Source organism: Somniosus microcephalus, chromosome 24 (genome assembly GCF_052327205.1).
Source record: "Somniosus microcephalus isolate GS21.2 chromosome 24, FLI_Smic_1.0, whole genome shotgun sequence".
In the NCBI taxonomy this organism is placed as follows: Eukaryota; Metazoa; Chordata; class Chondrichthyes; order Squaliformes; family Somniosidae; genus Somniosus; species Somniosus microcephalus.
Window position 1 is genome coordinate 41,104,106 of NC_141010.1, and position 27,241 is coordinate 41,131,346.

The following is a 27,241-nucleotide window of genomic DNA, read 5'->3' on the forward strand; positions in this document are numbered from 1 at the left end:
TGGCCTTGCCAGCAACGCCCACATCTCATGAATGAATAAGGAAAAGCACAAGTTTATAACAGTGGAGGATATGAGACAGATATGTAGGGTTATTCAAAACATAAGTAGATGCCATGATTTGTGAGTTGATGGTGGAACAATGGTAGATTAAATTATATATGAACAAATATAAAATACTGTACAGAGGAAGGTAAAATGGGTGACACGGGAACTTCAAGAATGATGTTGAAATACCTACAGTTGAAAAAGGGCTTTTAGCAGACTTGATGCCCAACGTTTCCAATCACTGCAGAGCAGCAATCAAAGCAAATAGATTTCTTAATTAAGTAGCTAAAACAGTCCAATATCAATCAAAGGATGTCATGTTCTGTGCCCTGGTCAGACCACATTTCCAGTACTGTATCCATTTCTGATCACCAAGACAGCAGGGTGACAGTCAGGCCCTGGAGGCGGTTCAGGGAGGAGCCATGAGACTAATTCTCAGCATCAGAGGACTGCATTATGGAAAAGATCTGGAGAAAGTTGAGCTTTTCAGTCATCAAATTTGGAAGATGAGAGGCGACATTATATTATATTAAATGATATAGTAGAACTAAAATCAAACCGTGACAGCAGGACAAGGAAACACAAGTTAAATGACAACTTTAATGTAGTAAAATGTCTCGAGGCGCTTCACAGGAATGTAATCAGACAAAAATTGACACAGAGCCAAAGAAGGAGACATTAGCACAGATGATCAAAAGTTTGGTCAAAGAGGTGAGTTTCAAGGAGTGTCTTAAAGGAGGCAAGACAATGAGGTTTAGGGAGGGAATTTCAGAGATTAGGGCCTAGATGGCTGAAGGCACGGCAGCCAATGGTGGGGCAAAAGAAGTGCGGGGGATTTGCAAGAGGCCAGAGTTGGAGGAACGGAGCGTTCTCAGAGGGTTGTAGGGCCGGAAGGGGTTATTGAGATAGGGAGGGGCAAGTCTAGGGAGGGGCAATTCTATGGAGGGGCACTCGATGGCAACTCAGACTTCACTCACCAGGACTGTCTGGAGTGGGATTATGAACCCTGGCAGCTTCTGACTCAGAGGCGGGATTGCTACCGCTAAGCCAGAGGCCTAACCTGTCTTTTCTCTTTGCAGGTGGTGACTGGCCTGTCCAGTTCCAGCATTTGCTATTTTTCATTCAGGTTTTTTAGTGTTTGCAGGTTTAATTCATCTTACTTTTCTCTGTTTAAAAATGTTCAGTCAGTTCAGAGAAAAAAAACTAGCTCCTGACCCTTTCACTGAAGTAGCCCCGGGCCTGGGATACACACTGAAGTAAGACCTGCGCATCCCTGGAACTTAGCCAGTCAATAGAATCATAGAATCTTACAGCACAGAAGGAGGCCTTTCGGTCCTTCACACCTTTGCCGGCTCTTTGAAAGAGCTATCCAATTTAGTTCCACACCCCAGCTTTTCCCCTATAACCCTGCAAATTAGTCCTCTCAAGTACACAATGTCAGCCATGGCTCAGTTGGTAGCACTCTCATCTCTGAGTCAGAAGGTTGTGAGTCCCACTCCAGAGACTTGAGCACAAAAAGCTAGGCTGACACGCCAAGGCAGTACTGAGGAAGTGCTGCACTGTCGGAGGTGGATGAGGCATTAAACTGAAGCCCAGTTTGCTCTGTCAGGTGAACATAAAAGATCCTGTGGCGCTATTTTGAAAAAGAGCAAGAGAGTTATCCCCGCCTTTTTTTTCTCAGTCCTGACGAAGGGTCTTCGACCTGAAACGTTGACTCTATTTTCTCTCCACGGATGTTGCCGGGCCTGCTGAGTTTTTCCAGCGTTGTCTGTTGTTATTTCGGATTTCCAGCATCCGCAGTGTTTTGCTATCGTATTAGTTATCCCTGGTGTCCTGGCCAATATTTATCACTCAATCAACACCACTAAAACAGATGATCACATTGCTGTTTGTGGGAGCTTGCTGTGTGCCGCTTTGGCAGCAGCGTTTCGCTATGCTACAACAGTGACTACAATTCAAAAGTACTTCCTTGGCAGTAAAGCGCTTTGGGACGTTGTGAAAGGCGCTATAGAAATGCAAGTCTTCCTTTCTATGTCCAATATTGTTTAGAAGAGGGAAAAGGTTGGAAACAGGAATAATTATTTTAAAAGGAGATGGTGTGACTGGCTGTATTGATGAATGGGTCTCTGGGTCCAAGCAACCAGTGCACCTGTTTTTTGTTACTGTCACCCTGCTCTCAGTGGCAGGGGGCGGGACTGGAATGTTAAAGGGCGCCCGGCGCCACGCTTGTTTTTCCCGCAAAAATGACGTGGGGATTTTAGGCCCCGCCCCTGGCTGGCCGGGCTCCGTCAGCGCCGCGCTGATTGGACGAGCCAATCAGCTGGTGGCCTAAGGCGGAAGCCGGAGTTTGCAATTACTTATTTTTCGGGAGTGGGGGGGGGGTAAAAAAAAACCCTGGGAAATCAGGCGGATGAACAAGATTGAATAAAGCCGGAGGAGAGCGGTGCGGGGGTGAGGGGAGGGTTTGGGAATGGCCGCGGCGCTGGGGAGCCGGGTCCAGCGTGCGGTCCAATCAGGTGCGAGGATGTTGGCAGGTGGGTGGAGAGTGCTGTGTGTTTTTGTTTTAATGTTTTTGTTGAAAAGTTGAAGGGAAGAAGCGGAGAGAGAGAAAAAAAAAATTCTCCGGGGGGGAAGGCAAAGCGGCGGCGTCGGGGCCGGAGCCAGCGGCAGGATGAATGGAGTCACCAAGAGCAGGTTCGAGGTGAGTCACTCAGTGAGGGGAGGGGGGCGGTGTGTGTAGGAGTTGAGGCTTCAGTCTGCCCCTGCCCCCCGCTAGGCCCCCCCTAGCACCCAGCTCTCTCTCTCTCTCTCTCTCTCTCTGTTATTGTCTCCCAGCTGATTGAGGCCGGCCAGGCCTCGGCTGCGACCAGATCCCTTGCAACAGGATGCTACTCCTTCTCCCCTCCCTTTGGTTTATAAAGAAAAATGCTCAGCTGCCATATGATTTACGAAAAAAAAATATAATTCCTCCTGTGAAGCAGGGAATTTATTTCTTTGTGTGATGTGCAACAGCTGATCAATGTGCTGCAACCCCAGAGTTACACTGTGTGTGTGTGTGTGTGTGTGTGTGTGGTTTTTCTTTTGTGTTTTTTTTCCCCTGTAAAATGCAAGATTCTTTTTAATTTAAAAAAAAAAGTATTTTTTTTAAACATTTTATTTTTTGGCTACAGATTCATTTATTTAAAGTAATCAATCAGCTTTATGGTTTTTTTTTAACGCTTTGTGTCCCTATATCTGTGCTGATGCGAATTTGGAATGAAATATGTTTAATAAAACTTTTTTGCCTTCTGTAACTTAATAAATTAATAAAGATTGTATTTTAATGGCAGGCTTTTTTTAAATTCCCACCAAGTAACTAAGTTTAGGATCATACCTCCAAACAAGTCATTTTACTGATCTATGAAAGATACTCCTATGATGATTGAAAGATACTCCTATGATGATTTAAACTAATTATTATTCATATTTTAGATAGCTCTTTAATTGTAATTATTGAAGAATAAAATGCTGAAGTTTAACTGGGGGGGGTGGTGGGTATTGGCTTGACGAGCAACTGAATAATTGTGGTTATGTAATGTGATGATATCCTGCACAGAATGATGGTCCAGCAGTGTGTTGATAGTTTTAGCCTGTATTTATAACTGTGGTGTTGGTGTTTTTTGGATTGTGTAATAGGAAAGCAACGACATTGCACTATGTAGGGGACAGGTTTTTTTTAAACAGGGTAAAAAAAAAGGCAGCTTTAATAAGTATGTACATGTAAAATAATAGCTGGGTAGTTACCCTGGGTTGTATTGGTTGTGGTACATATCTATGGCTGTTCAGACTGATAGGAGCACGGCTTCTCCAAGTTGTGATTCAGGCAACCCAAGGTTTGCCACTGCCAGCTCATTAATTTAGCATGTATTGCCAATTCCATCCAGATATCATCACCTGTCTCTTCCATGTTTTCAATTTTCCTTGGACCTTTGCTGATCTTATAGTTAATGTTTTATTATGGAGATACGTGCTTTCCCAAATTTGTAGCAAGAGTTAAAATAAGAAAAGAATCATCCTACGAACATGCAAAAAGTTGGACTGGAAAAGACTGGCTGGTCCACCAAGCCTATCCCAAACAAGTCATAACGCAACAGAGCATCATGACTTTGTGTTCTGTCCCGTGTTATGGTACTGAGAGAAGTGGGCATCCTTTATTATTATATGTAGAATCCAATAGTGCATATAGTTATAAAGCAGGATTACAAAGCTGTAATAGTTGAGAGGCTGCAATATTTTCACCCTCGGGAATGTGAAGTTATAGTAATTTGAATGCTACTTGAATCCTGCTCCACAGTGGTGGTTGTGTTGTAAAGTTGTGCGAGACCCTGCATGGTGTTCCAAGTGCTTTTTAAATAGATGGAAGTTAGATACCTTTCTGCAGAGAGAAAGGATTCAAGGATATGGTGAGTTAATCTGTCTAAATAGAGCGGACTTGCTGGGCCGAAAGCTCTTTGTTCCCAAAACAAATTGTTGCATCACCTACGGGGTTGACCAGGAGTTACAGTGGAAGTCTGAGTATATTCTTTCATGTGACAGGAAGAGCCAGTGATACAGGAAAAAGCTTTTCTGGTGCTACCAGGCTTTTACACTTGTTTTGAATGCTGTTTGTTATTGCACTGTCTGGTAAGCAATGGTAGTTCATTAAACGAAGGGGAACGGAAAGAACAGTATTAGATGAAACGAGACATTTTGCAGACTAGCTGAGGGCCAATGAAAATTGCCACATGTGTGGTTGTTGGGCAACAGTGGAACATGAACCACAACCACAGGGATTTAAATTGAACACTGCGACTACACGACTGCCGGACTTGTTGGTAATTTATATATTTGTATAGTTTGTGACCGAATTACTGCCACTAGGAATTAGTTCTCTGCTCCTCCACTCTTCCTCCACCCCTCTCCAAAAAAAATCTTCAAGTGGAGTATTTGCCCAGTCAGGGTGTGGTACATTTTTGGGAGTGAGCTCTCTTTGGGGGGGGCGAGGTGCGATTCCTTAATTCTAAAGGTCTGTATTTTTCTTCAGGAAAAATTTGATGAGCTAACAATTATAACTAAGAAGCTTCTTTCCCCCTCCTAGCCTCCAAGTCAGCATTAAAGCAACATCTGATGTACTTCAGGCCCAATGGCCCAATTCTCAGCCTGTGTTGAATTATCTGAACTTGGCGGCAGCAGTAGGGATGGGAGAGGGCAATAATCAGCCATGGTCCCCAGTTCTGATCACTATCCAGTGACTGTGTGTGTGTGTGTGTGTGAGTGCGTGTGTGTACTTCAAGTGAAAAGCAACATTGACTTTGTCTCTGCTGCTCCCCACAGTTGAGTAGCTCATTGGCATGCATTGTCTCGGCTCACACATGAAGAACAAACATGTGGACAAGGTGCCAGGGCGCTAACTATTTCTCAATAGAGGAGGATTAAAAATTGGAACAGAAAAAGAAAGCTGTGTTCTAAAAGCTTCTTTTAATGTTCAAAAAAAGCAAAATGACCTTTTTATGGGGAGGGACCTCTTGACTAAATTTGCCATGTTCCTGATTGATTGGACAGGTTATGGAATGGCTTGTCAACCAAAAATAAACCCAAGTTTTTCCACCAGACAGTTAACGCTGCATACGGCCTCACACTGCCAGGCTGGTTTAGTGGGGAATGTGTGCCTGTGCTTATCGAATTCAGTGGGTAGTTGGTGCAATGTCAGCAGTGGTTGCTGTTTGTAATTCTTCCTGTGCTTGCTTGATCTCCTTTATCCATTTTATTTCCCTCCTTCCTATCAAACTTGCTGCATTTTCACATCTACTGATCTGAGCTATGCCTTTTGTTTTAACCTCCTCAACTGAGACGGAATGAGAGAAGAATTTAGGCTTGCCCCTTTCACTTTTTCCCCCAGAGAAATGTCATATTAGAATGGCTACGGTAAATGTTTAATTTCTTGGCCCATGTTGGCACTTGTTTGTAATGACTGCATAGCGCATGTTAATACATCAGTGGTGATGTGGGTATACTGGGTATCATGCATGAAATCTCTCTTACTGGAAGGTGCCTAGTAAATCCATCCAGAAAATGTTGACTTTTGATACATTATCCAGTGTTTTGGAATTTTATATACACATACTTTGATGTTTATGCTAGTTCATGATGTACAACAGTGCAGTATACCATTAACACACACAAAACATGCTCCTTGTTGGTTCAGTGAATAGCTGGCCGCACAGACCAGGTAAGTTAATCACTCTGCATTCGGCCAATGAACTGGAAGTCACTTGAAGCCTGCTCGCTAGCCAGTGTCCGAACCACCAGAAACTGCCCATCCACGAGGAGCAGCCAGTCCCCCCAGAAAGCAGCCCGCCGCAACCAGCAACATGCGTCCAGCAGCCAGCCACTTGAGCCCACTAGCGAGCTGCTTCAAAGCACTCGACCACAACAGCCAGCTGCTGAAAGCCAGTCTGCAGTGAGCTGAGACTCCGCAGCCAGCCACCTCCTGGCAGAATGAGCCCTGGGAGTTAGGTGGGGTGGCAGGGGTGTGGAGAGGAGCAGGATACAGCTGCCCAGAAGTTGCAGAAGCAGTGGGCTCAGAATTGGGTTTGCGAGTTGGGGGAAGAGTACCCAGGATGGGGGGGGGGAGAGAGGAGGAAGAGCAGCATTGCCAGAATTGGGAGGAGGTAATGTTACTTGACTGTGGAAGTCCTCGTACCTGTGGCCTGCCCACACCCACCATCCACACATGCACTTCTAGCAAGGGGAGGGGGCAAAGTCATTCAGGAGTGGCAACTGGCCTGTATTCTTCCTAACCTGCACATCTTGGTGTAGCACTGTGGCATGTTTACCCATTCAGCCATGGACGAGGTGAGATGCTGCGGAAAAGGACTAAAAGGTTGCTATTCTAAATCCTTCACCCCTCCTGAAGGAGCTACCTTCTGGGGTATAGTTCCATGGGTGAAGGCAGCCCTGCAGCACTTTGGCCAAGTGGCCATTCATAATGTGGGAGGTTGCAGTGTGTCAGCAGGCAGCTCAGTCACAGAGGGCACCACAGTTCAGCCTGATCCTATTCTTGTTTTCCATCCACATATGCACTTTCCAGCAGGGTTCATACATTGCATTCCGAGTAGGAGTGGGAGCCCTGATTGATTGATTGATGTTTCTCTCTTCCATCTTCCTAGCCATGGGGCATTGAGCTAATTGTAAAACCTCACCAGCTGCCCTGGTTGCGATCAGCGAACTCGGCATAGACTGGGAATCAAACTTGGGTCCCGCTGCTTTGTGTGGCTGTGTTGCACCAGGCAGTGTCCTAATCCACTGATCCATTGCACTGTCTACCCACAACTTCTATCCCCCCCCCCCCCCCCCCCCAAAAAAAAACTTTAGCCCTTATTTTAGATAGCACATACTGTAGTCGTGCAAATGGGATGGAAAAAATTATCCAGAATCTCCCCTCGCACTCATGATACCAGGCAGCGCAGAACTCTCTCTGGGGGTACCAAGGGCTGTTTGAAGTTCGGGGATTCTGCAGGGTTGGGTTGTCTGATGTCTCCACTCGGCTGCCTCAAGTCCTGTACTTTTGATTGGAAAGGACAGAAACACCAGCACTCTTGTGTGGAATGTTCAAGATAGTCAGATGCAGCAATTGGGGCAAGTTAGAGTGTTGGAGGGACGAGCTTCAGTGGCCTTTTCTCGTCCTTAACTTTGGTTCTGGAGCTTGCCATAGAGGTTGCGAGCGGTGCATCCCAGGGTCACCCGGCTTCTTTTGGACGAACTGTTACTTTTGGTTTGGAATCTGCCTCTCCTCTTGGCATCCAATCACCAGGTGAGCTCCGAATAATCTATTGTTCAGCTGTCCTGGAATGGGGTGTGTGGAGAAAGAGAGGAATTTAGAGACAAATCGAGAACTGCTGGAAGCTTGTTTTATTTTATCCCTACTAAAACAGGCCCGGTGCCTACTTATCAGTGGCAGGAAGGTGCATGTTGGTGCATGCAGTAGCTAATTGGCCTTTTAAAAAATTTATGCTTATTCACAGCTCCCTGCTGGCCACAGATTACATAGCGTTCACCATATAACATGTCAGTCCCGGGGGACGGGGGCAGGGAAGAGAATGAGCGAATGTAATAGTCATTTTTACAAATGGTTATTTAGCAGCTTGACGTAACATGCCACAAGTTTTTTTTTGTCCCAATTTTTGGGGGAGGGGAGGGGGGGCCTGCTATAATAATGAGGTCTAAGGTATAACTGACTGTGGATGCCAATTTCTGAAGAATGGTGTAATATTCCGAGTGGAGCGTTTGACAGAATGATCAGTGACAACAGTGTCATTCCCATAAGGAGAAAGAGGCTACAGCAATGCTTGTGTGTTTTGTGTGTCGTCCGTTCTGATCAGTAACACTCTTCGTAGCTGATCATGCAGCTGGATGATTGTGTTATTCCGATTCCCACTGGGTGTCTGGCACCATGTCCCCTCATTTGTCTCTGTGTCTGTCTGTCTGTCCCCCACTTTTTCAAACTTCAGATGTTGGAAAATGTGAGGCTCCTGTACAAGGAAGAACGTTAGGAAATTGAGTGTCTTCTCAACTTAGGGTGGTGAGACTGCCTCTTTTTTCCACCCCCCCCCCCCCCCCCAAAATCTCCCTGCTTCCCTCTTCTCCCCACCCCTTCCCCCCCCCCCCCCCCCCAACCCATCTCCCTGCTTCCCTCTTCTCCCCACCACCCACACACCCCCAATCCACTCATCTTTACCAACATCTTTCCAACCTTGTTTTATTTCACCACTTTTTGGGTTGCCCCCAAAATTGAATAATGATATTTAACTATGGAGCTGGTTTTAATACAAGGATTACTAAACCTCACCTAACCACAACGGAGTGCCGAGCGGGAGGCAGAACCTCGTTCGTCCACTTTTTAAATTTTTTTCACATTTTACTTAATATTATTGAGTGGTACAGGAATTTCCGTGCTCTTTGAGGCCCTGGTCAGGTATAGAATAATGGAGCGCCCACTGCCTCGCAGGCTAGATCGTATCTTCTAATCCTCACCTTGAGGGTCTTACTGAGCAGGAGTGACCAAACCTTGTGTCTTTGTGAGCAGCTCATCATGGATCCCCGGGGTACTTCTCATGGATCCCCGGGGTACTTCTCATGGATCCCCTGGGGGCCACATATAAAGTTTCAATCCATGTTCCTATTAATTTGCGTTTATCTCAAGCTTCATATATTAGATCTTGGTGTCCTGATTTAGCATTTATCCAGCAACGAGGCAGCAGCTATAAAAACAACCGTTTCCAAATTTCCAGGCCCATAAAACTATTAAGAGGATGGACCAGAGTTGGAAATGTAACCACAAATAGAATTGAGTTGCCCAGGCCTTGTGGATTGCCGGGCCTCGCAGACCGCATGCTGTCCACCGGGGGGTAGTTTGCATGCCTCTGCTATCCAGCTAATACAGTTCATCATTCCAAACGTGCCATTGTGCTTTGCTTCAAGCTTTACTTAAAGAAGAAAATGAAGATTTTTTTTGTGTGTGTGTGTATGACAGTAATTGCAGCCGTGACTCCATTGGTAGCGCACTCGCCCTTGAGTTCAAGTCCCACTCCAGCGACTTGAGTACAAAATCTAGGCCGACACTCCAGTGCGGCACTGAGGGAGTGCTGCACAGTCGGAGTGGCCTCTGTTGGATGAGTCTGCCCTCTCGGGTTATCTAAAAGATCTGATGGCATTATTTTGAAGAGCAGGGGAGTTATTCCCGGTGTCCTGGCCAATATTTATTCCTCAACTAACATCAGTAAAACAGATTATCTGGTCATTATCTCATTGCTGTTTGTGGGAGCTTGCTGTGTACAAATTGGCTGCTGTGTTTCTGACCGTACAACAATTTTAAGCAGGCCTTCACCATACAGTTTCAAATGAATGCTAATGAGGGTTTTGATTAGATGTATAAATACAGCACTGATTTACAAGAAGCATTTATAAAAATCCAAGTAAAGAAAGACAAACAGACTTGCAATTATATTGCACCTTTCACAACCTCTGGCTGTCCCAAAGTGCTTCACGGCCAAGGAAGTACTTTTAAAGTATAGTCACTGTTTCCTACATTACAACAATCAATTATGTGGACCCCTGCTATCCCCTCGGGAAATGTTTAAAATTTTCATTATTATTTTCTTTTAACTTTTGGTGTATATTTTTCAGATGTAGTTTCCGATGTGACAATACACCACATCCTGTAGATACATTACGGTGTAGTGTTGATTGGTGTTCTACAGGAAACTCTTTGGTATCCGGGACCGACGTGGTGCAGGTTTATCAAAGTCCGGATTACAGAGAGGTATAGTTTAAAAGGTACGAGAGCTCCGTGCACAGCAACAAATCCAGGCTTCCCTGTTGCTTAGCAACATGTGCAGGAACTCTGACCACAGACCAAACGTCCCTGTTGCTTAGCAACAAGTGTAGGAGCCCCAGTAACACAGCCACAGATCCAGGAACTGCCACTAATATATGAAGTAAAACTTACCTGAACCACCTACTGAATTTTGCCGGTTAACAGAGATTTCCGGTTATTTTAGGTGCTGGTAAATCGCGAGTTTCCTGTACTTCGGCACAGCTTGAGAGCTGGTTCTGGATAACTTCAGCTAAATGTGGTAATATTAAATTGTATGCCTAGGAAAAGGGGTTCACGAGGACATTGACTGAGGTGGTGGGGAGAAGGAAGCAGCATTGCCCTCATGTCCACTGTTGGTGCTTTCTGTTGCATTATAATTGACTGACTAGAGGTTGGCCTGGTCATGGCAGTTTTTCCATTTTCTTTTCCTTCTGATTCCTGCCACCAAGATGCGCGCTGTTGTGTGCCCCTCTCAACGGCTAAGTTAAGAGCTGGTAAACCACAAGTGGCAAGTTTAAATGCCAGTTGATACGAGCGTCCTGTTTGGATTCCCATGAAAGCTGGTTTCCATGTTGAGAAATGTATTTGTGCTCAGAAACTGCTTTGTGTGGTTTTCGGGGCCGTGCTGTGCAATTGTTTACTGTTGGGCTTTGTTTTCCTGTAGTGACAAATGTGTTTATTTACAAGGTGTAGGGTAGAGTTAAGTGTTTGCAGATGAATTGTTTCGTGTCGGCGTCCCTGTTTGTATAAGCAGGAAAAATAAGGGGAACTTGGGAGTGGATATAAGGCATTGATCTGATTTAAGGGGTTCAGAAAGATAAACTGCTTGTCCAAAGCAGTAAATCGTTTACAATTGTCCCTTGAACCCCAAACTCTGGCCTTGAACAGGCACCTTTTGAGTTCTTTCATCCTTGTAGCATTTCTTTGTTGACTTTTTGTAGGGCTTTCTTATGACTGGCTCTCAACAGCAATGTGCCTCAATACAGCACACATCATGTTGGAGGATTAATGATTGTGGAGCCTTTCCGTATATGGGAGAGTGGGGCGGCAGGCAACTGTTTCAGTTCAGTTACTGCTGGTCCAAGGTTGTGAGGGGTATGTGGCCTTGAGGCACTAAATTATCAGGTATGGTAGTGGCTTGAATGAGGAACATTTAGAAATGCGTCTTCCACCCCCCCTTCTCCACTCCACAGCGCACTGACCTGTTGTGGGTATGGTTCCATTGGCAACACCGACTCGTCAGTACCTTGCTCAAGCTACCATTCTTCATGTGCCAGCCTAGATGGTGAGTGTTAGCAGACTGTTGCTGCCAAGCCCAGCATCCACAAATGCACCACTATTCAGTGATCAAGAGTGGAAACCCTGGCATTTTTCCCAGCCTGGCTTCTAGCCTTGGGCCTGTACAGACACACACCAGGTCTTGGTCTTTGTTTCCCTTTGACGGCAGTAATAATTAACGCAATTCTAATGCATCGATTCTAAAACCGCTTATCCTCAGACTGACTTACCACGGGCAGTGCCATGGGAGATCAGCTAGTGTATCTTTTTTTTTAATTAACTGCAATACACAAAGTTTTATATATGCATTGTGCAGATGGAGCCCTGGTGATGAAGTTGTTCGATACAATATTCAAACTAATGTATAACTTTGATTGAGTTTGTGAAGTCTTCAATCACAGATTAGACACTGGGGTAGATTGTGACTTTGTGCAATAGTGCAAAACGAGTGGCAGCGAATTGGCAGCTCGTTTTACATCTCTTCCAATTTGAAGTCAACAGAAATAAAAATGGAGCGAGATGTAAAATGGGTTGCTGACTTGCTATCGCCTGTTTTACACTATTGCACAAAGTTTAGATCTTGCTCCATTGTGTCCAGCAATGTCCTCTACTACTGTAGAATGTGCTCCTTCAAAATTTCGAGCCAGCTAAGGAACCCTGCTACTGTATGTGTATACGCCATATACCGTACTGTTAAGCCCACATCTATGCAGATTTGTTGTAGACTACGTACATTTCACAGAATCACAGAATCACAGAAACCCCACAGTGCAGATAGAGGCCATTTCGGCCCATCGAGCCTGCACCGACACATATCCCACCCGATCCCCGTAACCCCTACACCAACACATATCCCACCCTATCCCTGTAACCCCATGTATTTAATCCCCCTAACACTAAGGGTCAATTTATCATAGCCAATCAACCTAACCCGCACATCTTTGGACTGTGGGAGGAAACCGGAGCACCCGGAGAAAACCCACGCAAACACGGGGAGAATGTGCAAACTCCACACAGACAGTCGCCCGAGGCCGGATTCGAACCCGGGTCTCTGGCGCTGTGAGGCAACAGTGCTAACCACTATGCCACCGTGCTGCCACAAGCTCATATTTTCTTTACGTAGCCTTTCCTGTGGCTCACGGGCCAAAGAGCAGAGGCCCAGGGGCAGGGTATGAAGCAAGTGGCAGTCAAGAGCTGAAGCACGGGGAGCGGGGGAAGAGGTTCTGGCTGGCCGAGGCCAAGGTAGCAGTGTCAGCTGGCTGGAGTTGGAGCAGTTTTGCATGTTTGCTGGAAGTGCAGAATGAAGTGGGGGACGGTCTCGTGGATGAAAGCAAGCTGAATTTTTTTTGTTGCTACTATCTGTTTGTTTTTGAGTTACCTCAGACACGAGCTTACACTGAATCAATTACCTCAGACACGAGCTTACACTGGCCCAATCAGAAAGCTTGAAATGACCTCCAGTCAGACTGTCTGACACGTACGTGCTATTCTGGATAATGATAACATTTATTTGCCTGCTCCGCTTTGTTGCTGTAGGATTTCTTTGTCTTATGTAATTATTTCGGTGTCAGGTAGCACCCCTCGCCTCTGAGTCAGAAGATTGTGGGTTCAAGTCCCACTCCAGAGACATGAGCACAAAAATCGAAGCTGACACTCCAGTACAGTACTGAGGGAGTGCTGTACTGTCTGAGGTGCCACCTTTCGGATGAGGCGCTCAACTGAGGCCCTGCCTGGCTTCTCTGGTAGAAGTAAAAGATTCCATGGCACTATTTCGAAGAAGAGCAGGGGAGTTATCCCCGGTGTCCTGGCCAATGTTTATCCCTCAACCCATCACTAAATCAGATTATCTGGTCATGATCACATTGCCGTTTGTGGGAGCTTGCTGTGCACAAATTGGCGTTTCCTACATTACAACAGTGACTGCACTTCAGAAGTACTTCATTGGCTGTAAAGAGCTTTGGGATGTCATGAGGCTGTGAAAGGCGCTATATAAATGCAAGTCTTTTTTTTGTTATTGAGTTAAAATAGGCTTTTGTGTTATACTAAATAGAATTTAATAAAGTAACTGGTTTTGAAAACATTAAGGACAGATTTGAGGAAAATAAAACAGATATTTCTCGGAGAGTGGGAATGCCGGGAAATTAGTGAGACCATTTTGGCTCTCAACTGAAAGTCGAGCGGTTGATTCCTGCGACTTGCCCATCACCCTGCCAACTCGCTTGTATTAGTCTGGAGAGTGTTGGCATTTGTGACTGGACTGCTGTGTGAAAGCAGGGTAGGGGTTGCCTGTTGAGTGGGTTTAGGCAAGGTCGGACTATACCAGCTAACTTGTGTTTCATTCACATTTCGACTGGCTGATGTAGAAGAGATGTTGACTGCAGCCATAGTCCATTCAGCTGTGGTGGAAATAGCTACATTTTTTCATCACTACAGTATTCCCAGAGCATTGTAAAGTTATTTGTTTTGTAACATAAAAAGCAATCAACAATGAAACCCACCACTGAGCCTGGAAGTGAGTGGCCTATTGTGCTAGGATGCATTAATGTAGCTCTCCTGATGACTTGGTGATTAAAGGCAATAAAGCTGCACAGACCAGGAGGGCCCTTGTACATATGACCTGTCCCCAAAACAGCAGGCGGAGACAGCTCGCACACTGCTGTAAGCAGCTGTTTGTTTTGCTGGTGGTGCAATTGTACCCCAGAGAGAGTGTGTCTGACCGACTGTGCGAGTGTGTGTGTCTGACCGACTGTGTCTGTGCGAGTGTGTTTTATGTGCCTTGTGCTGCTGGAGGCCCAAGTGCTGCATCACTAATATTTCTGTGCTGTTGCTGAAGCTAGGACTGCTGTTGGTGGCAGCACCGTGATGCAAAGCAGGCCTCGGACACTTTTTAATAGCTGCCTTTTATATTTGATTCCATTTTATTTTGGAGACCGGCACTTGCAGTACTAAATCCGCTTCCTTATCCCAGCAGGAGACATACACAAAAGCAAAATACTGCAGATGCTGGAAATACTCAGCAAGTCAGGCAGCATCTATTGAGAGAGAGAAAAACAGAGTTAACGCTTCAGGTCCATGACCTTCTGTCAGAACTGTAAAAAGCTAAGAGATATAACCAGTTTTAAGTAAGTGCAAAGGCAAGGAAAGGGGGGAGGGGAGGAGAGGAAAGAACCTCCCCTTTAACCACATCCTCTTCCCATCATCCAGGGCCCCAAACAGGTGAAACAGCGATTTACTTGTACAAGAAACTTTCGATTTACCGGCACCTAAATAACTGGAAATCTCGGTTAACCGGCAAAATTCAGGAGTAGGTTCAGGTAAGTTTTATTACTTGCCTTCCTCGATCTGTTGCTGTGCAAGGGTGTGGCTGCAGCTGTTGCTAAGCTACAGAGACGCTTGGAACTTGTGCCCATTGTTCTGAACCTGTTGCTAAGCAACAGGGTTTGTTGCTTTATACGGAGCTCTCGGCTCCGTATCTCTTACTATAGCTTTCGGTTATCCGGAATTTTTGATGAACCGGCACCACGTCGGTCCTGTCGGTGCCGGATTTAAAAAAAAAAAAGTAAGTTTCCTGTACTACTTTCAATCTAGTATACTGTATTCGCTGCTCACGATGCGGCCGCCTGTACACTTGGGAGACCAAATGCAGATTGGGCGACCGCTTTGCGGCACACCTCCGTTCAGGCCGTAAGGGTGACCCTGAGCTTCCGGTCACTTTAATTCTCCACTGCACTCCCACTCTGACCTCTTTGTCCTCTGCCTCCTACAATATTCCAATGAAGCTCAACGTAAGCTCGAGGAACAGCATCTCATCTTTCAATTAGGCACCTTGCAGCCTTCTGGACTCAACATGGAGTTCAACAATTTCAGATCATAACCTCTGCCCCTATTTTTTTCAGCCACAGCTGTTGATTCTGCAGTTCCCATTTACACCTCATCTAGAATCATCTTTTGTTTCTTGTCGCATTACCATCTCCTTTTGCCTTGCACCATCATCCCTATTGTCATTTAATCACTTCTGCCTTCCACCCTATCACAGACCTTCCCCTTTGTTCTTTCCTCCGCACCCCCCCCCCTTTTCCCTGCCCCTGCACTTGCTTAAAACCTCCCCTTCCTCTTAACTTTCCAGTTCTGACGAAAGTTCATCGACCTGAAACGTTAACTCTGTTTCTCTCTCCACAGATGCAGCCTGACCTGAGTATTCCCAGCATTTTCTGTTTTTATTGTAGGAGACACATGGGCTCAGTTTTCCACGGGTCTAGGTGAGTGGGATTTGGCAGCGTGGGCACGGTTGCCTAGGCTCTGAATTAAAACGGTGGTCAAATAAAGACTGCATGGCCTAGAGCTTCTGTTTTTTCAGAGCAATTTGCTTGAAATCGGCCAAACTAGTGCAAAAGATCGAAGAATTTCAAGCACAAATTACGTTCTACGCAAATCGAGTTTCCGTGATCTTTTGCACTGGTTTGCAAAATATCATGCTGGAAGTCGGCCATGCCTGTAGAACTAGCCACGCCCCCAGATCGGATTAATCACCATGGCGAGTTTCCGCGAATTGCGACCATTTGTGGCCACTCAAAGGCTCTTAAAATTAAGTTTATTTTTTTAGATGCAAGGACACTAGCGGGCACATTTTAAAAGCTTTAAAAATTTTTATTTACTAAAGCTGACTACTGTACACCAATGTAGCTAGTAAATGGTTCTGTACAGCTTTTTAAAGTCCCCTTCAGTTACTAAAACTCGGGTTGCTCACAGGTGGTAGACTAGACACTTTGATTAAAAATCCTTATTTTTTTGTGATGCTTATTTTCAGCTGCATTAATAAAGCTGCACCAGTTTACCACTCCAAAATAGATCAAGGAATATTTTTTAATGCAAACCCTTTTTAAAAAAAAAAAAAAAAAAATTTTTAAAAAATAAATACAAATTATTCTAAAACCTTGCCCGATTGTGCTGGTTCATTGGAAGATTTTAAGTTTGGTGATCTGCAAATGAGGTTGAGCAGAAGCTTGAGCAAAAAAATTCACTGCAAAACTAGCGCAATTTTGAGCACAATTTATGCCCGGATCGCCGTTTGTGCCCAAAGCTGACCTTTATGTTAGTAAAGGGCAGCTAATGATGCACGCCGTTGTACTGCTCTTGGCTCCACTTGAAAATAAAGCTGGCTTTCCGCATCTTACAGCGGAGGGCCTGCTGTTCATGTGATTTCTGCTCCTGAGGTTCGCTGCGTCAGTCTGTGTCCATGGAACTGGACAACATCAGATTCTCTGACTCACCAGTTGTGGTGCGTGTGTTCCCCTGGCCTGCCATCTGGAACTGGTCTTCATGCCTATAGAAATTGGCGGTTTCGACTGGTGCACAGAGAGTACCAGTGAAGTATAAAAGTGGCTACAGACTGCTTTTTGTTTTTATACTGATCTTTCAGTTATGAGGCCCAGTACTAAATGGCACTCGGTTGCTATTCTCAAGTAGTCACAAGATTGTTTAAATGTATGATGGTCCAATAACCAAGGTGTTGCAATGTAGATCAATAATTTGGATGCAGAATGCCAATGATTTTAAAAGTACTGTACCAGCAGATTTTCCATGGTGTTGTCCAGTGACTTATTGTTTTATAATAACAGGAGTGTTCCAACCATGTAATGTACAGTTTATTATTCTGCTAATATGGAATGTGTCCCTTTTAAGGTGACACACCAATGGTTAAGTGAACCCGGGCTCTGATCAATCAGTTTAATTCTTGTTTTGTCTCAGAATTTTGCAGATTGGAATGTGTTTGTCAATTTCAGACTGCAGGTCAGATACACCAGCGTCTTCAGACTACTTTGTATCTAAGATTCAGTGTAACATCTGGAGTGGGTTGTGTGCACATTGCCAGATGTAACTGTTCACCTAATGGGTGTGTATTTTTAATTCTTGTAACTTTGGGTTCTCTATTGCTACTAATTTCATAGTTGTAGCTTTTTATTGGTTGGCAAATTGCTGTGGGTTGCCTGAAACAATCACGGACGTGCGACATTTGTTTTGGTAACCAGTTAATGTATCCACCCAGCTTTTAGACGTGGCTCCCTGGGTCACAATGGAGAACTGAATGATCTGCTATCTGCTGGGATAACATAACAAGGGCAGGGTGTGCGATGTTGATGGTTTTGTTGCTAACGCTGATATACTTGTGGAAGCGTTCGGGTGTGGTTGGAGCTATGACTACCGTCTCACTTTGGAACAGGCTGCTTCGTGAAAAGGGGGTGCAGCATCTGAGTACTTTAACTGTTGCTTTCCACCTCCAAGTAGACGCCAGAAATCTATTGCTTCCTCAGACTTCTCTCTCTCTAGTGCACGGTTTCAGAGCTGCCAAGTCTCGGGATTGCAGTTGCACGATAAAGATGGAAGGCGGTTTCTGCGTCACACTGTCACAAGTTGTGTAAATGCAGTGTCCTTTCGGGAACTGGATTAGCACTAAATTGTCAGTACAGACTACCCAGGCCCTGAACCTGGAGCTGTTGGATGGCCGGGGGGGGGGGGCGCAGAGAACACAGGAAAATCGACTGGGGGTGGTTGGGCGGGGAGGAGTGAAGTTTTTCCATCTATAATTTAAATGGGATAGAAAACTGGACAGGCTCCTTTTTAGAGACACCTGCTCTTCCCTGTCCGATTCCCCTGTAATAGTGGGCCGTGGCGATCCAGTAGCTGAAGTGAATCTGCATTGTGGTATAAGTCCACCCTAACTCCTATCTAGTGAGAGATACTCATTCTTTGATCATAAATTTTTACCTCGCTCCTTTAAAACCACAGCTCCATGTGTTGCATGGGTTTGTAATCTGCCTTGCTCTTTTTGATCATAAATCTCTCATCCTAACATTTTCCTGAAGTTACTGCTGCCTTTCCGATGTTTTCCTCTTCCCATTGACAGCTAATTTTTTTTTCTTCTGTCCATTGACAACATACTGGTGTGCTGCTGATGTAGCACTGCAGGGAAGCCCTGCGCACTGTGGTTCCTCCTTGGCACTGGATCCCCTGTTCGAGACCTAGCTATGTCAGTCAGCCTTTTCCAGCAGGCCATTGTCTCCGAGCCGGCAGTCAGTCTTAAAGCTGCAATGCTGGAGGCGCAGTAAGGCCAGTAACCATGAAAAGAAACCTACAAATGTTGTCCGACTTTAATGGAAACAGAAAATGCTGCAAACAGCAAGTCTGTCGGCATCTGGGGGATAAAAAAAAAAGACCGGTTAATGCTTCCCCGGTTCCTTGAGTGACCCATGCCTGAAACATTAACCTGCTGAAGGACCTACTGTGTATTTCCAGCATTTTCTGTTTTTTAATTCAGACCAGTAGTCGGTTCATTTCCTCTGGGGGGTTTTATTTTCCTTTTAATAGGACTATAAATCTCCAAGTAATTTTTGTACGGATTTTATAACCATGTTTGTGTACTCATTAAAGATTTAACGAGTTTTAGTTTGGTAGATAAATTTTAGTGCAGGGATATTTTAACTTTTCAGAAAAATGCAAAGTTTTTTTAAATATTCCGAAGGTTAGCAACAATCTGGTAGTTCGTGCTTTGTTTTTAAAATTCTACTCCCCCCCCCCCCCCCCCCCCCCCCCTCCTACTGAAAGGGCTGACTCCTGCTGGGGTGCAATTCCATGGACACGACTTGCCACTCTTCATATATTAGCCTAGATAGTGAGTGTTGGCTGGCTTTTCAACAGTGGTCTGTCATTGGTTATTGCATGATATCATCGACCATTAAGGTGATGCACTGGACCATTGGCACGAGTGGCACACATCACCCATCCGTGATGCCCCACATGAAGGGTTCCAAGATCCATGAGCAAGGTGTCCAGAGATACCCTGGTGCAATCTTTCCCATTTTCCCCCATCCCAACCTGGGAAGGAAAATTAGAGAGCTATTCACTCGGTCATATTCTTGCACCTAATTTGAATGGGAACTAGTGCACGCTGCAGATGTGAAAGGTAGGGATGAGGAATAAAGAAAGAGGGTGATTGAAAAGAAATCAACTCTATTGCACCATATTTCTGCTCGGGCACTGTGGAAACCACTGGTGATGGCTTTTAAATAAATATGGTGGGAGGGGAGTTGGCAAAGGCTTTCTGCTAAAATAACCACACTGTGTGATGAAATGTTGATGTACAAAGGGACCTGGATGTCCTTGTACACCAGTCACTGAGGGCAAACATACAGGTGCAGCAAGCAGTTGGGAGGGCGGGTGGTGTGTTGGCCTTCATTGCAAGAGGATTTGAGTACAGGAGCAGGGATGTCTTACCACAGATGCACTTGCCATGGAGGGAGTGCAGCAAAGGTTCACCAGACTGATTCCTGGGATGGCAGGACTGTCGTATATGGGGAGATTGGGTCGACTGGGCCTGTATTTACTGGAGTTTGGAGGAATGAGAGGGGATCTCATTGAAACGTATAAAATTCTGGCAGGGCTGGATGCAGGGAAGATGTTTTCCCTGGCTGGGGTCATAGTCTCAGGATATGGGATGGGGCATTTAGGACTGATGAGGAGGGATTTCTTTGCTCAGAGGGTGGTGAACCTGAGGAATTCTCCACCACAGAAGGCTGTGGAGGCCAAGTCACTGAATATATTTAAGAAGGAGATAGATAGGTTTCTAGACACAAAAGGCATCAAGGGGTATGGGGAGAGAGCGGGAATATGGTATTGAGGTAGAGGATCAGCCATGATCTTGAATGGCGGAGCCAGCTCGAAGGGCCGAATGGCCTACTCCTGCTCCTACTTTTCTATGTTCTATGTGTGAACATGGCACTTGCTGTACTGACTATGGAATGGGTCCCACCGGAGAGTGTAGCATTGAAGTTATTTGATCACCTCACTCATGGGATGAAATAAACCGAAGAGTGTTCCAGGAGACTTGTAAAATATATACTTGTAAATATTCATAGGAAATTAATATACCGCACATCAGTTATAGCGAAAGCACTGACAAGTGGTAGTAAAATAAACATTGGCAAAAATTCAGTACAACCATATACAATACACAAATCGATGAGAGGTTTAATATTTAATGAGTTAGTTTTGTTCTTGAAACCACCAGCTTAATTGATGTGTTTTTGAATGGTTCTTGAACATAGGTTTTGGATGTGTAGCTTTGAGGACTGGGGCGAGCTCCTCCTGCACACTATCTTGATGAGTTGTTATTGCATGTGAATGCATTTTAAAAATGAGAGTGAGCTGCACATTGGCACCTCACACTGGAGCAGCAATGCGCCAGTCCGTGGAGTGTTGTTGCTGGCTTGATCGCTCACTTTGCTTAGTTCCAGGTCTCAACCCACGCTGTTTAGACAGGAACCTACAAGAGGAACTGGATTAAATATGTAACTGGGGAGAGCAGTGGCACATTAAAACTTAACACCGATGTAAATGTAAGGTACTGCATATTGGAAGAAAAGAATGGATGCTGTGCGTACTCTGGAATACTGTAGAAATAGCTAAAATGAGTTTGATGAGAGATACGGGGGGTGCTAATGGACTCCGCACTTTGCATGTAATTACATTGCGGAGCAACAGTTAACAAAAGCAAACCGAATACTCAACCATATGTCGGAGAAAGTTCTGTTAAAATTGTAGAGTTATTTAGTCAAACCACAGTTTGGATATGGTATCTAGTTTTGGTTACAATGGCGCCAGGGAAATATTCGAGTTGTGTAAAGACAGTGCAGAGAAACTCTAGGCCGATTCTCAGTATTGCAGAACTGAGCGAAGATGATTAGCGAAACAGGTCGTGAAGTTAGACCCGTCAGTGCGGACCATTAAGGCTGGTTTGAAGAAAAAATGACGGCTGCCATTTTGGGCATGTCGGCAGCGCTGCCGTTGCCTGCGCTCGCTCCAGATATTTAGATAAGCCAGATCGTGATGTCTTTCGGCATGCAATGCCTGAATTGACGCCGATCTGCGATTTTTGGATGTCGCTGCTCCTTTTAACGCCCTCTCCAAAGCATGCACAGCAGAATGTGCATGCAGCAGTACGATGGACCTCCTACCAGCGCTCCTTAAAGGGACACATGCAACTTTCAGGTAAGTTTCGATTTTTGCTTTTGTACTGGTTTCTTCACATTTTATTGGAGTAGTGGCTTGGTGTTTGAAAGTTGTTAAAGTGTGAAGGGAGTGCAGCTGGAAGTTTGCGAAGCTTAAAGGAAGATCTCTAAGAACACCACTTGCTCTCAGTCCTGGGGGCTGTAGTTGCAGTCCCCCTTGGGCTGCAGTATGACATGGAAATGGAGCAGTGGCAGTAAAGGGGACAAGCTGCTTGCAGAGGAAGAAGCGGAAGGAAGAAGACAACCCAGAGAGCCCCTTTCTGGCCGGGTTATCCGGGATCAAATCATCTGCCTGCGGTATCGGTGAACACCACCCCAATTCCCTTTCAACATTTGTCCCACACCTTACCTTCCCTCTGTTACTGACCATCACCGCGTCCTCATGGCTACATTGCTGAAATAAAAGCCACCACAAAGCAAATCTTCCAATCCAACTTTATCTATATGTGCATCCAATATTATATAAAAAAATCAACTAATCACCCTTGTGCATTCACTTAGTGACTGTCATGTGTGTGCCTTTGCCTATCCTAGTGCTCTTATGCCATGCTACCCCAGTGGCTGCAGCATGGCTGGTGGAAGGCTGCTGACTTTCATTGGGGGACACTGCAAATGGCCTTGCAGAATGACCTCTGAGCTGGTGGCTGGGAGTGTGAAATTGAGTGACGGTGTTTCCTCTTTTTGGTCAACCACTATCTGGGCAGACTGAATTTCTTGGGTGTCTGAAATGAGGAAATCACAAGGTAGGATTGTGGTGAGGGGAGGGGGGTAAAGGAAGAGGTGCATGCTTACACCATGTGCGGCTTGTAAATCAGAAGAGATTGTGGGATGAGGGGGAAGTGGGATGTGAGGAGGAGGAGGATAACGTATGAGAATACCTGCATCTTGCATTCTTTCAGCCCCACCACTGGCCAAGGGCTCAGCCATGCCCCTGTCAAGAATGGCCAGCACCTTCTCCTCCAAGGGGATGAGGTGAAGCTAGGAAGTGAGGTGTGCCTCGTGTTTGGTAGAGATTGTTGGTAGGTGAGTGATTGGGGGAGGGGTCGTGCATTTTGCAGTGTGTGAGGCTTGTGGTGCAATTGGTAGGAGACGGCTTTTGAAGCTGCATTCACTAACCTTGAGCACTTGTCTGTGGCCATGAAACTTCTTTGGGCACGAGCCAAATCCTGGGGTTGACACTGCTGGCAGTGATCACCTAGGTGATTTGGTCCCACATCCTTCTTTCTGGAGGGCTTCCTCTCTCCCTCTCCCTCTCCCTCTGGCCTGTGGAGCCATTTGAGTTGGTGTGAAGCACACGTACCAGTTGTCTTCAGTAGAAGGCAGCTCACCTTTAGGAGGTGCAGACTGCCTTTAAAAGGAGCAAGCTAGCCAAAGCGAACACTGAAAACGTCATTCCCCCCTGCTGAGCACATCTGTGTGTTCACGTTATCCAATTTCTAGGCCCCAGGCTTTTAACCTTGCATGGCAGTTGAAGCGGGGGGGAGGGGAGGGAGGTGCCTTATGGAAGCACATAAGATATAAAATTAAAAAAAAAAAATTATATTCTGCATTTTATGCTAGATATTTTAACACCACCAACCACTCCTGTAATGGCTCTTGCATCCCCTATGAATTGGAGTATGACCTTACCTGCCCAGTGTCTAGGTAAACCGTCGTTGCCAGGTGGCATTGTGGTTAGCACTGTTGCCTCACCGCGCCAGGGACCCGGGTTCAAATCCGGCCTCGGGTGACTGTCTGTCTGTGTGGAGTTTGCACATTCTCCCCGTGTTTGCGTGGGTTTCCTCCGGGTGCTCCGGTTTCCTCCCACAGTCCAGAGATGTGCAGGTTAGGTTGATTGGCCATGATAAAAATTGGCCCTTGGTGTTAGGGGGGATTAAATACGTGGGGTTACGGGGATAGGGCTTGGGTGGGATGGCTGTCGGTGTAGGGACCGGGTGCTAGGGTTTGGATGATCAGCCATGATCTCGTTGAATGGCGGAGCAGGCTCGAAGGGCCGAATGACCTACTCCTGCTCCTAACTTCTGTTTCTATGTAAGATCATAGAGACATGCCACTGTTCTCTGGCTTACTGGAATGTACCACGTGATTGACATCGCCTGTGGTCAGTGGATTTAACCTCTTGGGTAACAAAGGCTGAGCAGGCTGGGGCTCTTTTTCTCTAGAAAAGAGAAGGCTGTGGGGTGACCTAATAGAGGGCTTTTAAAAATGATGAATGGGTTCGATAGGGTAGAGGTCGCGAGGATGTTTCCACTGGTGCAGAAGGCCAAAACTAGAGGTCATAAATATAAGGTAGTCACTAATATATCCAATAAGGAGTTCAGGAGAGACTTCTTTACCCAGAGCGTGGTTAGAATGTGGAACATGGAGTGGTTGAGGTGAACAGCATAGATGCATTTAATTGTAATCTAGATAGTACATAAAGGAAAAAGGGAGAGAAGGATATGCTGATGGAATTAGTTTAAGTAGGGTGAGAGGAGGTGCATGTGGAGCATAAACACTGCATTGACCAGTTGGGCCGAATGGCCTGTTTCTCTGCTGTAAATTCTGTATAAACGCTTTACTCGGTCAACACTGTTCCCACAACCCCAGATTAATCCACACTGGAAACCTCTGGCCACAGAGCTGCCCATCATATCACTTTTGTCAATTAAAACTACAACCAGGTAAGCTTGACTCTGCTCTGTACCAGATGACATGACTGACCTGTTCAAAAATAAAATCTTTAGAGACATTTTGGAACGAGGCACCTTGTGACTCCTTTTAGTTACAGAGATTGGTTGTCGCTCGCACACTGCCTGTGGAACAAGCCTGGAGCCCTTGCAGGTCACGAGGTTCAAAATGAATAGCTTGGGCTATTTAAACAATTAACTTAAACTCACTCTTTTTGTTTGACAGGAATCAAAACTCAAAAACCATACATTAATTGACTTTGGCCAGCCAGATCGAAATGTATAAAACCTGTAACTTTCAGAAACCAGCATTAATCCTGTGTTGTTTGGTTTCTTTTATTGTTGATCAATCAATAGACTGCCCCAGACCAAATGCTTTATTTTTGTCACATCAGACCATTACTACAAGGGGGACAACGTGTGAAGGACAAAATTAGGATGGATGTCAGGAAGAATTTCTTCATAAAGGGCAGTGGACACCTAGGAAGAGTAGTGGAGGTGAAAGTGGCCATTAAATGTCTGTTGGGTGGACTATAGGTTGCTCATTTTGGATGGGTGAACAAATGGCCTTTCCTCATCTATTTTCATCTTGTGATCCTGCATTGCTGCTCACCAATCCACGACTGGCATGTCTCTGCCTCTCTGTCTGGAGTTCCATGAGCGTCTTGGATTGAATCGGTGTCTGCTGAAGCAGCGAAGCTCACATTTATGAACCCTTTTTAAAGGCGGTTTTTACAACATTAATAAAAAGCAAATGCTAGAAGTCAAATAAGAACAGATAATGCTGGAAATACGCACCCAATCATTCGGCCTCTGATGAAGTGACCACACTCAGTGTTTTTTTTTCTTTTTTCATGGACCCACTGTGCATTTGCAGCATTTTCTGTTTCTATTTTGTAATATATATCGTTGAGACCAAGCAAATCAGAATAATAGAGGGTGGAAAATGTGATGTATCAACAATTCCCAAATGACAGTAGTTCTGATTACAAAACACCCAGTATTGGCAATATCAACAGGAGGTGTGAAATCTGATCAGACACACAACATAATTCAGAAACTAGTGAAATTTGTAGATCCAACTGTTTTGATATGAAGCAGAGAGTGATGATGACATTGGTGGAACTAGCCTTGGAGTCATTACCAAACTTGATGGCATGCTGCAGCTGAATTAATGTAATGGAGGTAATTAATGAGCCAGTGGTGCCTCCGCTCCAACTGTGTGTTTAAAATTGGCTTTATTACATTTTCTAACTCCGAAACTCCTTCAAAACCTGATGATTTGAAGTTGGGTGTCAGAAGTAAAAGGACACTCTTTTTGAAACTCACTTTCACGAGAGGAAGAGGGACGAAAAAGAAAGAGGCATGCTGACCTAGGGTTCCATGGGAATCAACAGCTCCCCAGCACATCATCCATGTGGTCATCGTGTCTTAATCCAGGTAGTGAGCACTGGCTATATTCCGTGGAAGGCATCACGGCTGAGTCCAATCCCGCCCTCGTCCAATGCCAACACATGCATCTTCCAACAGTCATTGGGATGGCAGTCAGCAGAAAGGACACTAAGCAGTTGATTTCCAACCCCCCCAAATTCAGGCATATAAAGGCTGATTGTAGAGCTTCTCTTGTCACCCTGGCTGAGTTTAGCTATGTCCGCTCAGGCTGGTAATGAAACCTGGGACCCTCTGAACTGTGTGTCTCAGTTACACACTGTCAATACCACGAGCTCTACTGGGGACCGTTAAAAGACGTCGTTCTGCCTACTTTCCTCCTCAGTCCCCATGCAATGTAATGTAAATTTATGTTAAACTACAGACCTGATAAAATTCATATTATAGTGGTTTTCAATGAAGAGCTCTGGGAATAGAAAGTTTTCCGATCACTGTCCACAACAAGTCCTCCAAGATAAGGTATAGAATAAGGTGGATGCAGAGTAAAATTCTCTGCCTCAGCAATATGTCTTGGCCCCCAGCCTCTCAAGAATGCACTGATGTGATATTTCTATTTCTTATACAAGTCTCCTGGAATGAGATTGCTCGTTATGCTGAATTATGGGCAGTTTTGTGCCGTGGACTCGTGCCCAAGAGGAAATGGGAGAGGGGGAAACTGCCTCCAGCTCTTTGCTTCGGGGCTTTAGAGTCCGGGTGTGGAGTCAGACCCAGATGTGAAAGGAGACTGCTTATTTCTTGTGTTTTTTGTGCTTTTCCTTCCATCCTTTGTTTAAATTTGAGGCCCATCTGCCTGTTATGGTAGATCAGATAGATATGAAATATCCCCCTCAAAGATGTTCTCCTGGTGTCCTGGCCCACAGTCCTCCCTCAACCAATACTGCAGATTAACTGGCCAATCATTTATTTGCTGTTTGGGGGCCTTGTGCACAAATTGTTTGCCGCATTTACATACAAATTGCGACTGCACTTCAAAAAGTAATTGATTGGATGTGATGCGCTTTGAGAGCGACGTGATGAAATTCTGGATAAAACCAAGCTTGTGTGTTTTTTTCTGTACGGAAATCGCAAAAGTTCAGATTTTCAAAATTAGTAAGTTAAACTGAATAATCTTTTCTCTGTGTAAGAAATGAAAACGATAAGAATTTCCTCCTGCATTTGGTGGGGTGAGGACTGAGGAGGGGTTGTGGAGACAGAGCAAAAGACCGAAAGGGGGTTATGTATCGGGGACTGGGGGACACACACTGGTTCAAATTGCAATTAGTGCTGACATTGGCACTAGCACTTCCCTCCGATGTTAGTCTCTGTTGACCATCCGCAAGCAGTGGATGCAGAACTTTGATGAG

The 27,241-nt window shown here is 45.2% G+C and overlaps 1 protein-coding gene across 4 annotated transcripts in view; it reads left to right on the top strand.

Annotated features, from left to right (window-relative positions):
• Positions 1 to 2,511: 2,511 nt before the first annotated feature.
• The window catches only part of LOC147101268 (F-box/LRR-repeat protein 20), a 138,487-nt gene continuing 113,757 nt past the window's right edge, over positions 2,512 to 27,241 (top strand). Inside the window, exon 1 of one of the 4 annotated variants that reach the window (XM_085966559.1) lies at positions 2,512 to 2,579. Coding sequence is in view for 1 of the 4 variants with exons in the window: in XM_085966558.1 (XP_085822684.1) it covers positions 2,717 to 2,746 (30 nt within the window). In the remaining 3 variants the exon portion in view is untranslated. The other 3 variants (XM_085966561.1, XM_085966558.1, XM_085966560.1) reach the window with 3 other exon arrangements.